Genomic DNA, 13,412 nt, shown 5'->3' on the forward strand with positions numbered 1-13,412 from the left:
ATGTTTTTCTTCACCGTTGAATGAAGTGATATTTTAATAACATTTAAAACCCACATAACTCGGGAAAATTTAAGGGCGTGCCGAGGACCGAACTGGATCCCTCAGAAAGGGCGGCCAGAGCTCTAACCACGGCTATCACCGCTTTGAATTCAGTTCGTTATTTCCTAAGATTTTTATCAGATCTTTTCGTAATTATATAAGAAAAAAAAAACGACTTAGTGTACCCACGCTGTACCCAGTAGTATTAACAAATTTGAATTGAGACCCCAGCCTCCAATACCTAAACCTTTTATGAATAGAAATACACATATGTAATTTTCGACTGTATCAATTAAGTTTTATGAGCGACAGCCCGCTTAGGCTGACACACAAGGGCAAATAAATGGACAGACGGATAGCGGAGGCTTGGTACCTAATGTTGTCCCGTTTGGTCCCCGTTTGGTTACGGGCAAGGAACCTTAAAAAGAATAAAATTAAATCATACATTGATATGCAGTACCGTCGAACCTCGAAAAAAAGTACGCGGCCCTCCTCTCTAAAAGAAATATCGAGATTTCCCCGATGCTCAATCATTCATTCATTCATTCATTTATTCATTCATCCTTCAATGCGGGTTGGCGGGCTTTATCAATTATATCATTAGCACATGTTTGTGATAATAACCTAATAGGACTGAGCTTTACTTGCTCTCTGAGGCAATGATGTGCTACTTTTCTTACTCCGAGCTGGTACTAATTTGTTGATAGATAGGTAAAGACTATTATATATACTATTTTTAATTTAAGCAATTCAAATATCACTTGCTTTAAACGGCGAAGCAAAACATCGTGAGGAAATCTGCATGCTCGAGAGTTCTCCATGATTCTCCCAACGGTGCGTGAAGTCTACCAATCCGCACTTGACCAGCGTGGTAGACTACGGCCTGAACCTTTCATATTCTTCGGGGAGACCCGTGCCCTGTAGTGGGCCGTAATAGGTTGATGATGATGATGAAGCACTATTCTGTTTTTAACACGACCCTAATGCTAAAGACATAATGGTTAGTGGTACAACGTTTCCCTACGATACCGCATATTAAGTTAGATTCCGATTAAGGATGCGGGTTAAATATACTGCGATACCTCATACCTCTTTCAGATAAGGACGCTTCTATCTTGAGACTGACTGCTTCGTCATGTAGGTGCTAGGTGAGATTGCTGTCAAGAGGTCATTTGTAATGGAATAAAAAAACTCTTGACTCTTATAAAAAATCGATAAGAGTAGAGTATCTTCAGAATTAGTAATGATATTTAAATCGTTAGATAGCTGGCGAATAAAGTCAGCATATTTACTATTACAACAAAGAACGAGTGATATAAAAACGGTAATTTTATATATCATATAAAGATTATTTTGTATTTAAAACATGGATTCGGATTCTCAAACGTATTGTTGATTAAACTATTTATTGGAAAGTATTGAATTTGTAAAAGAATTTAAATAATGTTGTATAAAAATACATATTTTGAAAGATAAACATAAAAACATACTTAAAGTTTTATTATTAGGATTGTCTTATAAAGGTTTATTTCTATTTATTAAGTTGTAAATGTTTACGACTATAATAAAACATTGTATGATGTAAAACTTAAAAGCATATTCACATAATAACCATATTAAGAATTTGGAAATTTGTCAAATAGCAGACCAGCTACGATGCGTCAGACTTAAATATTCACTGACATTGAGGAAAACGTTAACCTTAAAGGTAACATTAAACGTGAAAAACTCGCCTTCAATACAATTAAATTCCGGGCAGATCATTTACAACGTGTATTTCTCGTATTTAGCATTTAAATCTTTTTATAAAGGTTAATTAATTACTAATAAGAGGTGTTTGTATTTAAATGTGTTGCTAAAGAATGCCTGGTTTCGCGTTCAACGCAAATGCAAATCTGTTTTTGTTTTAATTTGACTACCGTGTGTTTACCAGAATACTTGAAATATTTTTGTGTGGTTATTGAAACTTTTAACTACAGTCAAACCTGGATAAGCGAGAGTTCAAGGGAGCACAATCTCATTCTCGCTTATAGAGGTTTCTCACTAACCCGAGTTTCTCGCTAATGCAGGTACAGGGGTAGCGTTTCTCTCTTATATAGGTACGCAGCAATAACAAGACATATATTCATGCACTATGTAATTTTATTGTATTAAGAACTTATTTACATTTTAAAAAATCCGTGTATTTCGTTTGGGTTTCTCTTTTTGTATTTTGAATGTTTTTCTCTAACTTATAAATATTGTCGAATATTGCTTGCTCGACTGTTGCTTATAGAGGTATAGATAAGTAGCAGTCTCACTTACGGAGGTCCGTGAGGGAAAAACGACTCTCTCTTACAAAGGTTTCTGTTTCTCGATAAAGAGGTTATGTTTCACTTACCCAGGTTTGACTGTAACTAGCTTATTAGAATACTGAAGAGAACTAAACCCCATCAGAACTACTGATAAATAGGCTCCATTTTTGGGCAATACATCTGGTATTGCATAAAATGAAATAGTGAAGCCAAATTATTTCGTCGGTTTTGGTTATCTTACGTGGGGGAAACGTTCTTGTATGAAACCAGCTCTGAGAGAATTCAATTAAACCGTGAGATGGATTGTATGTCGGATTGTTTGAAACAGTAGTCTAAATTACTCTCTCAAACACTCCACATCCTGTGAATGACATTGTAGCACACAGAGAGATAGATATTCGTCTGGATTATGTTGTCGTTAAAATAATCAAATTAAACTCTTATTTATCTATAAAGAAAGATTGCCATGTCTTATTCCTTTTAAAGTTTTACCCATAGTCTACTTATACTGTACCTGTAGTTTTTTCCTTTCAGTTGATCGTTTAAGGGCTGAATATATTTAATACACTTTATGTGCAGGAGCATATGATAAAACCTCAAGTTAATTCTCGGTTAGAGGACTGTTTGGCGGTTGAAAAATCAGCCATTAGCAGATAAAATGTGAAATATAAGTTAAAACGTAGACAGTGGATAAATACTGGTGGACTATTTTTGGCCGAAGAAAGGCCTGTAAATATTATTTCCAGAGATCCATGTAAACTGTAGACACAAACGTCACTGGACGTGAGTCAGCGGCGCACGCGCAGCTGTTATCGTAGCGCCATTTATAGATGTGCGCTCTTCAATAAATAAACACTGTTTTTCCACCTTTGCGGCCTTTGCTAACGAGGCCGCACACGCACAGGCCAAATAGAAAGCCTGCTTTTTAAATATAGACAGGTCTTATCATATTTTTTTACAACTCAAGGATATACGAGCATGATTTACATATTTGTATGTATGCAGTTAATTTTATTGTACATCGAAATAATTGTATTGAATACCGTTGGCCTGGAATGTTTCAGGGAACAAAAATGTTTTAAAGGCCTCTTGCTAGATTCATGTAAAATTATCTTACGACTGTGTGGATAAGAATATTAAGACCGCCTTTTCGCACCTACGTATTATTTGTTGACTGTTATTTCTCACTTCTATGAACATATTTTTGTAATGTACGCTTTAAAAGTTCCATCTATATGCCTATTTGAATAAAGAAATATTTGACTTTGAACTTGACTCTTAACAACTTTCTAGCGTGTGCAATATCCACATACATACATTCTTCTAAATCACACTGTGAATAGTTAATAAACTAAAATAGAAAAAAAAATCTGAAATTATGAAGTTAACTGTAATCGAAGTAGGCTAAATTTACGTCATCTTCAATTCATTTTATAACGAATTCCAAGTAATATGCAAACCCAATTTGGTCATTTAAAACTCTAAATATATCTAAGGCATGATACGAGAGCCTCTAAAAAGTCGAAAGATCTTACCTTCTGGTTTATTATGCTCATTAGATCATACCAGATGCTATAAATTCGACCGATAACCACAATTTATGTAAAATTTACATTCTGAATATCTAGAACTAAAATTACACTCCCCTCATTTCTCCACACCGTAGAATTTAAATACATCATAATTATTATTAATCAAGTTTCGATAAGACAGTCTTTAATTGCTTTCTGACTCGAAAGTCCATTTATAGTTCCTTCTGTAGGAGATAATACCGCGCCTGCGTAATTTAACATTTAAGTGCTGCTCCGATTACAGCACAATAATGATAGGAAGGCGCCACGTTTGTGTACAAACTGATCCTCGATGTTTTAACCCCAGACTATAACCGAAACGTAAACGTGCCTGAGTCTAACTCAGAATTATTGGGATTAAAATAGAATCTAGAATTGTAAAAAATTCCATGCATTCTCCGTTTTCAGCTGTGTAGTATGTCAGTGAGTAAGTGTTCCAATTCTATGGAGTCGATATTAAGTAGTATCCATCATCGTCCATCCATCCATCCATACATAGGACTTATAATTTTTGTGTAGACTTTAAGTTTTATTTTTAATTTTGGTGTATTTATACCCAAATAGAAGTGTTCTTACTTTCTTTCTTAGTACGAAGCCCTATCCGTATTTGAAAAGCTACGAGGGTTTTAAATACACTGGTTTTGATAGCAACTTTATAAGCTTCATCTCCATAACTTACAACAGTATATTCCATCTGACCATTAAACAGTTAAGTTATTTTATAAAATTAATCCGAATTCTGCATTTTTCCGAATAATTTATTTATTTATTTATTTAAACTCTTTATTTGTACACCACTACACAGTTAGGAAAATAAAGGACGAATAGAGAGAAACACAAACAAAAAAAAAAAAAAAAAAAAAAAAACTGGAGTAGAATACAAAAGGCGGCCTTATCGCTAAAAAGCGATCTCTGCCAGGCAACCTTAAGATTAGGAGACAACAAGAGCGAGAACAAATAGGTGGTGTAAAATTATTATAAACCTACATACCAATAACTACATACGAATACATAAACAAAATATACACAAATAAAAACATAAAATAAAATATTTATAAATAAATTTAAAAATAATAAACTAATATATATTCTGAAAAGCTATATTAATTAATAGTGATATAAAAATAAAAACCAGTCGTCTTATTGCGCAAGATAATAAGCTTTAACTGCATTTTTAAACATATCAAGCGATTTTGCCTGTCGTATGTTCGTAGGGAGAGCATTCCACAATTCGATAGCCTGAACTGCGAAGGAAAGCTTATAAAACTTCGTCTTGTGGAATGGCATGCTCAAAGTCAGCATACGACAAGATCTTAAGTCAGATGCCGCTCCTACAAAGTTAAACTTATCCTTCAAGTAAGGAGGTGTTTTGGGATTAAATAACACACAGTACAGAAGCGAAAGTACGTGCAGATCCCGGCGACGGCGAATAGGGAGCCACTTGAGCTTTTGACGAAATTCAGATACGTGGTCATACTTGCGCAAGCCAAATATGAACCGAATAGCAAGATTTTGGAGACGCTCAAGTTTGTTCAGTTGGTCCTCAGTCAGATTCAAATAGCTTGCGTCCGCATAATCTAGAATAGAGAGAAGGAGAGAATGTGCCAACATAACTTTGGTAGGGATCGGGAGAACAAAACGTAGGCGCCGTAGTGAGCTCATGGTTGCAACCATTTTCCTACTTAGCTCTTTAATATGAGTGGACCATGAAAAATCTTGATCCAAATGTATGCCAAGGTCTTTAACGGAGGCGCAAAAGGGTATAGCTACACCGTTGTAAAGAATAGGGCAAAGGTTACGCCAATCAACTTTAGAAATCATTCCAGGGCTGCCAATTATGATTGATTTCGACTTCGCAGGATTAACCTTCAGTCCATATTGCTTGCTCCAATTATAAATAACAGTTAGGTCCATATTTATAGCAGACACCGTAGAATCAAGATTTTCAGTGGTTGAGTGGCGATATATTTGTATATCATCTGCATACATGTGGTAGAGAGAAGATATATTTTGAGTGATCGAATTAATGAATATAGCGAAGAGTAATGGAGATAACACGCCACCCTGAGGTACCCCGGCCGTAACATCACACCAAGAAGACAAAGACTCTTCAGACCGAATGCGCTGTCGACGACCATTGATGTAACTCCGAAACCAGTCTATCACCGATGGAGATATGTTAAAGGAGCGCAGTAGACTAAGCAAGATATCATGGTCAACAGTATTGAAAGCGTTACTAAAATCGAGCAAAGTCAAGACTGTAACCTTCTTACTATCCATCGCCAGACGAATGTCATCGGTGACTTTCACTAAAGCTGTAACCGTACTATGACCAGGGCGAAATCCCGATTGCATAGGATTGAGAAGAGAATGTTTATTAAAAAATAGGCTTAGTTGTTGGTAGACTAATTTTTCCAAAACTTTTGACAGAAAAGGTAAAATACATATAGGACGAAAATCAGAAAGAGAAGCGGGATTTGCCTTTTTAGGAAGAGGAATTATCTGAGAATTTTTCCATGCATCAGGAAATTCGCTACAGAAAGTTGAATAATTTAGAATATGGGTTAAGATAGGGGAAATAACACCAAGAATAGGAATGATCATATTACGGCTAACGCAGTCAGTACCGACAGCATTCGAAGCGATTAATGTTATGCTCTTCTTAACATCACATTCGGTGAAAGGCACGAAGTTAAAGGGAGGAAAGTCTGGAGTTGAGGTAGAAGAAAGAAGTCTAAGTGTATTTACTTTATTGACACTATCGATAGTATCAGAAGTAGAGAAATGCTGATTCAGGAGATCGATATCAAAATTAATAGAATTTTTGTTGGATGATCTACCAACTCCGAGGGACTCAAGAAATTTCCATGTTTTAGTGGTATCACAATTTTCGACTGACTTGTGAATGTGGCGTCGTTGAGCATCTCTACACAGTGTATTACAGCGATTTCGTAATTTACAATATTTGACACGGTTGTTCTCAGAGTTATTAACTTTATATTTATATTTAGCGGCGTTCTTTCTATTTATTGACACTTTTAAATCATCAGACAACCATGGTGCCGGCAGGTGTTTTACCTTTATAGGTCTTACTGGAGCATGCGTGTCATACAGCTGCGTAATCAGAGTGTTAAAAACCTCTACCTTTTGATCAATAGAGTCGACATCAGTGACAGCAGTCCAATCAAGACGACTAGCATCCTCACAAAGGCGACTCTTGTCAATCCCTCCAAAGTTACGTTGCAGAATTATTCTAGATTTTGATTTAGGAGGACGAATTGTATAGCAGAGAAAAATCAAATCATGATATGAAAAGGCATCAGCCGGGCACTGACCGTGCTTGAAGACGAAATCCGTAGAGGAAACCATTATCAGGTCAAGAAGAGAGGGAGTACAACCAGGAGAGTTATGTGTAGCTGCAAGGGGCAGGATAGACAAACTACAAGATTCCGCTGCAGTTATTAATTTCTTGCTGCGAAAGTCATCCTTGAGCAGGCACGTGTTAAAATCTCCCATAATAATAGAATGGCTGTATAACGGAACTACTTTCTCTAATAACGTTTCAAAAGAATGAAAGTAATTAGAAACAGAGGGTGGGCAATAAAATACACCAAGAAGAATTTTTGTGTGGGATAGAAGAACTTCCACAAGCAAGTGTTCAGCCGCATCGGGTAGTGGAGGTTGTGCAGACGAACTAACTATAGAGAAAGGAATGTAAGATCGTAGATAGATCGCTACTCCACCACCTCCCATACCAACGCGGTCATTGCGGATAAGTCGAAAACCCGGCAGTGAATAAGATGTTGAGGGTAAACAAGTTTTTAGCCAGGACTCAGATACTAGGATAGCGTGTAAATTACGGGACTCAAAAGACGCAAGCATATCGGGAAAGTGAGCCGGAATGCTTTGAGCATTTATATGGATAACATTAAATGTTTTCAGACAGTCTGAGAAATAGGAATCAAGGGAAACATTAAGTGGAAGGAATGATGTACTGTGGAAACTATCATCACTGGATGACATAGACAAAAAAATATCACTATCAATGTTATCTATACTGTTTGACGACATATTAAACTAAAATATTTATAAATATAAAAAGATAATAATAAATATTTATAAATTATAATATATATAATATAATATAAAAAATATATATATATTAGCAACCAAAGTAAGTTAAAATACTAGGTACCTATTACCTAGGCACGTTTCCAATCCGCCAGCAGCTTAGCAGAAAAAAAAAAAAAAACACAAAAAGCATAGTACACAGAACAGCACGAAACAAAATAAATAAAATAAAAAACAAAGTTATAATATTAATAAAAAAAGAAAAAAGAAACAAATGATAATAACCAGCAACTGAATTAAAATAACCACAACTTTGTTAAACTATTGTTTTATGAACAATGTGCTGCATGCTTTACAAATGCTTCCAATAGGTAGGCGTCAAACGAACGGTGCAAACGTTAACTGTCAGTGTCAGTTGACAATTGTTATTATTTGCTGTTTGTCAACCGTCACTTGTCTACAAACAAACTGTAAACATTATACTAATCTTAGCACTACCTACAAAGTTCTAAATAAAATATACTAAAACGAGTTCAAACAAACATTGATAATTAAATGTTTAAGCATCGACACAAGAACGAATCATACAGCGCACTGAATGAAAAGGACACTGAGCTGAGGAACCTACTGCATCTATTTCCTCACAACTCTTTTAACTCTCGGGTTGGTTAGTTTGGAGTCCTTAGGGGCTACGGCTGTAGCATTAGGAGCAGCAGCCGGTATAGCAGCACTCGGTACATCCTGACCAGAATTCGAGATGGCGTTCAGCTCAGCCAGAGTTGTGATGCGATGACGCTTACCGCCGGAGTCCAGTACCATGATGATGCCGTCCCTGGTCCAACACTTCGTCACACCAAACCGTTGTCGAGCCACCAGAAAGGTCTTGTGGCGGCTTTTAATAAGAAACTCGGATAATGTTACCCCAGTGCCTTTCAACCTAGTCTTTGCAGACCAAACTGTATCCCGAAGTGACCAATCTCTGAACTTTATGAGCATAGCACGAGGTTTGTCACCACCAGCACGTCCTAAGCGATGACAGCGGCTAACAGATGCAGGAGATAGCTGTGTCAATGCAAGGTGCTGGGAAAGAATGCGACATGCTGAAATGCACGGGTCTTCATTATCACCTTCTGCAATACCATGAACAAGGAGAATCTTCCTTCTGGACCGCATTTCCAACTCATCTTGTTGTCTAGCCAAGAGTTCCACCTGCAGCTGCAGATTTTCTAAGGCTGTCATAACAAAGGAACGGAAGGCCACAAACTGCGAGTTTATATTTGATGAAGGACTAGTGGCCGGGATAGCTCCTTTTAACTCCCTCTGGAATTCTGCCATCCTGGCATTAAAGTGTTCGTTTATATCAAATAGGCTTCTTTTAAGTGACTCCATAATTGAGGTTTTTTTTTGTGAATGTGTCAATGAGAAAGTAAGGGTAGACTAGCACACGGTCACAGTTAAAGTAACTTAGGTTCTGTGCAAATAAGTGTGAGCACGCTGGCTGGATTAGGCTATTCACAGGTACATAATTTTTAATAAATACACACTATATGTAATTTAAACGAATATTAAATCAGAGCAGTAAAATTAGCGACTTCTTTGTTTTAAGCCTACCCACCAAAAAAGTAATAATAATGAGTCTGGGTGTTTTTTATTGTAATCAGGAAGTTGCATCGAGTATTTACATTGTCATTCGAATTTTCGATAACTTCTTTAATTTTAATAATATTTGTTTTAAGCTGTGTATTTATTTTTAGTTTATAATCGATTTTGATCATAAAACAATTTTCCAATGTCATATTTGGGCGACACTCATTTCCTTATCCCTTTACGCCTCCATCTAGCCTTAATAATTAGTTACTTTACGAAATTGACTTCGTTAACCTTAAATTGAGGTTTATTTCGTCTTACTCAACTTTATTAATACATATAGTTATCAATATATATAAAGATGATAAGTTATAGTATGAGTGATCTACTGTTGTGGTTAAGTTATCTGTTAAAGAGTTTCGTACTAAATCATAGACATGCTTTTAAACAAAAAATATTCAACCGATTTAGTTTTTCATTTTTTATTTATAAAAAAATAAGTTGTTGAAAACAGTCCGTTGTCATATAGTCAGTTCAAGTCGGTTGAATAAGGCGTTTACAAAAACAAGTTTGATCAAACTTCACTTTAGGTTATTCTTTACTCTTCTATATAATTTTATTATAACTTGTGGTGATGTCACCTTTGCTTCGCTTAGATGGTAAAATATTGACAGCGAAAACGGTCCGAGCGCGCTCGGTGCGTCACATCTTACCGCCTACATGTAAAATGCAAATACAGTATGACAACGAGACAATCGTTCGAGATTACTTGATACTTCTTTATTAGCACGGCCATAATCACCGGATATGTAGCTTATGCCTTATACGCTTTGCACAGCTGGACTCTTGTCGTTCACTTATTAGCCTTATTAACGTGACAGAGACGAAGACAAATGATAATTTGTTCAGTTTCCTTTTGTTGTTAATTCGATTAATCCTGTCTTCATATAAATCACAATCTGTAATGGTAGCAATTGCAAGATCGCGTTGTGCAAATTTTATGTTAATCTTATCACGCCTTCAATCATTGCGAGTTAATAAGAAACTAGCTGTAACTCTAACGCGAGTTTTCTTTGTTTTAAATCCCATGGCCACAAATTATTTTTCAGGGCCATGTGATGACATGGACACAACTCCGCATTTATAATATTTTGTATTTATCTTCCTACTTCTTATATTTTGGTTAGTGCAACGAAAATACGAACCAACAATCCGTCCATCGAATCCAACTTCGCAGCAACTTGTATCGCTATAATTTATGGTATTTTCATTTTCTCCATACTCCAGGTCAATTCCTTGAGTTTTTTGAACTGCCTCGAAAAATCATTTCTTCAATAAGATGCTCTATATATCTTCCAATTAAAGACACACCCCCATTTAACATAATCTGTTAAACCGAGAAAATTTGTAAGTCTCTCACTCTTAGATTTATAATTACTTTTGGAGATGGGCGATTGCAGCCTTGTGCTAAATGCTGTGTTATTTATATTTCGCGTCTTCATTATGTAAAGTTATGAGGTGTTTTGTATAGATTCCTATCTTAATTGCATTCTGCTCTTCGATTTTACATATTTTATACCCGTAGGTATACTGTATTTATTTGAAACGCTAATGCAAATGATTTCATAAAATGCACGTGGGTGGTGTAGTGTAGTTCCGACAGCAATCGCGTTGGTTAAGCAAGGTGATAAGTCTGTAAGTGGACACAACAGACTTTGATTGATTTTTGAGAGACATTACTCATACGCTGTTCTACTCTGTTGTTATTATTATATATTATAAACGTGAATAATAATGTTCTTAGAAATCATGCAAATGATTTCTTGTAGCATGTAATACTCTAACGAGCACAATTTGTAGATCTTTTCAAGAACTTATAACAAAAGTACTCATTGATTCGGTCGATATAGACGTCGTCATGTTTCTTTTTTAAATTTTAAGTCACAAGAATACGCTAGAATTCGTTTTCGTCTGAGGGTTTCAACTTTCAATTTTTTTTTATTAAATTCTTGTTTTTTCCCTCCGTCTTGTATTTGGGAAATCTATTTGAATCGAATCGAATTCTATATATTAAACGAGTGGTGTTTGAACATATCAGTAATTCTTTTATTGCGTGCGTTCGTCTCGTTATTTATAATTCGCTAAATTATTCGACGGCCATTGACTTATTGCTTTGCGTATTGTTTACAAGTGGTCTCGTATTTGATTAAGTACTATTTGATCACATTAGCACATTTATCTTTAATTTGTTTATAGCCATGTTCTTTACAAACATATAAGATGATATTATGATGGTTAATACATAACCTTTTTTTCTGTTTCTGAACCAGTCAACAATGTATTTGCTATAATTACCATATCGGCACCTTCTTATAACCCAACTCAGGAATTTATGATTTTGTTATATAGTATTTTCTTATTAGCCTTTTCTTACTGTTGCTCTGTTTAAATGTGATGCTTTTAAAATATCCATCAGGTGAGACATCTGATTGGTCCGTCAATTATATTGTATAAAAAAACAATATTTAAACGCATTCAAGAATTTTTGGTTACAGAAAATCTCTGTCATTTTATGAGATTTCATGGACTACGCATAAGATATTTTAAACAGAGCGTGGGATTCCGCTCTATCTCTGCGAATTAACGTGAACAATGATGTAATGCCACTAATACGGATCTCTCGTTTCCCCGCTGTAAGGTGTAAAATTGTGAATGTGAACATTGACATCTTTAATGATGCCCTTTCCTGGCCGAGTCTAGGAAGAAGATCTATATAAATTCTCGTACCATTTGAATTTTTTTCTTCGAGATTCTCGCCTTCGGATTTATGTTTAGTTGATGGAAAAACTTTCAAAGGCACACACGTGGTGGGAAGTTTTCGGGCTGATATAAGATATTTCCACCTGCGGTGTTAGTACTATCGCGTGAAGCAGTATTAATATAAGGATCATTATTCTGAAACTGGTGCTAGAATGGCAACCCCGCACCGGTAAAAGCAGTGGTGGTGGACCCCCAACCAGGACGGACGACATCATCAAGCTAGTCGCGGGGAGCCGCTGAAAACAAGCGGCCCAGAATCGTGAAGTTTGGAACGCCCTACAAAATACTTATACCTACTACTATGTCTATGAATTCTGAAACAAAAGCTTCAACAATATTGAATTAGTACTGCTTTAAGCTACGATTGTAAATACCACGAGCTTTTATTTCTTGATATTATTGCGTACGTTTGTTAACATTCATACTTCGTAGCCTTTAATATTAAATACAGATTTATTTATGTACTAGCTGTTGCCGGGGTTCTTCAACAAACTCCCTGCTAATCATTCTGTCAAAAGTGGATTATGTTACTTTCCGTCCTTTTAACTAACTCTATGGCAAAAATAAAATTTGATTGGTTACTAAGTTAGGGCGTAAATGAAGAACAAACAAACCAATTCCAATTTATAATATGTGTTAGGATTCTATATAAAATATAGTTGTTATTGCAACCACCTTCGTTGTCGACTGTCTGTGACGCAGTAACTTTTTATCCGCATCACCTACACGCGCTGATGTCATCTGTGCAATCGGCAGATTAAATAACAACAACCGTGATTCGCCAACCATGTAGAGTTTGCGATTTATGGATATACCCGTAATTCGTAACGTATGGCTTGAGATTTCGCGAAAGCTCTTTTGTGGTTATAATTATAAATAACGATGGTTTTATAACATTATGTGTAATCGGGATCCAACTATGGGCCTCATAAGAAGGCTCAGAGACTCAGTGGGCGATGAAGAGGAGAATGAAATGAGGAGATCCGTAGAAAAACCAGAGTCGCAAAGCTGAAGTGGAAATGTGCGGGGC

At 35.9% G+C, this 13,412-nt stretch overlaps 2 protein-coding genes across 4 annotated transcripts in view; one reads left to right on the top strand and one right to left on the bottom strand.

The window, feature by feature from the left end:
- The window catches only part of LOC120629080 (BAG domain-containing protein Samui), a 48,045-nt gene that overhangs the window by 25,125 nt on the left and 9,508 nt on the right, over positions 1-13,412 (top strand). The gene's annotated exons all lie outside the window — the stretch shown is intronic.
- On the bottom strand, positions 6,341-9,500 carry LOC120629081. Its single transcript, XM_039897823.1, has one exon. The coding sequence runs from the start codon at positions 9,362-9,364 to the stop codon at positions 8,609-8,611; it is 756 nt and encodes a 251-aa protein (XP_039753757.1). The 5' UTR covers positions 9,365-9,500; the 3' UTR covers positions 6,341-8,608.

This window comes from Pararge aegeria, chromosome 14 (genome assembly GCF_905163445.1).
Source record: "Pararge aegeria chromosome 14, ilParAegt1.1, whole genome shotgun sequence".
In the NCBI taxonomy this organism is placed as follows: domain Eukaryota; kingdom Metazoa; phylum Arthropoda; class Insecta; order Lepidoptera; family Nymphalidae; genus Pararge; species Pararge aegeria.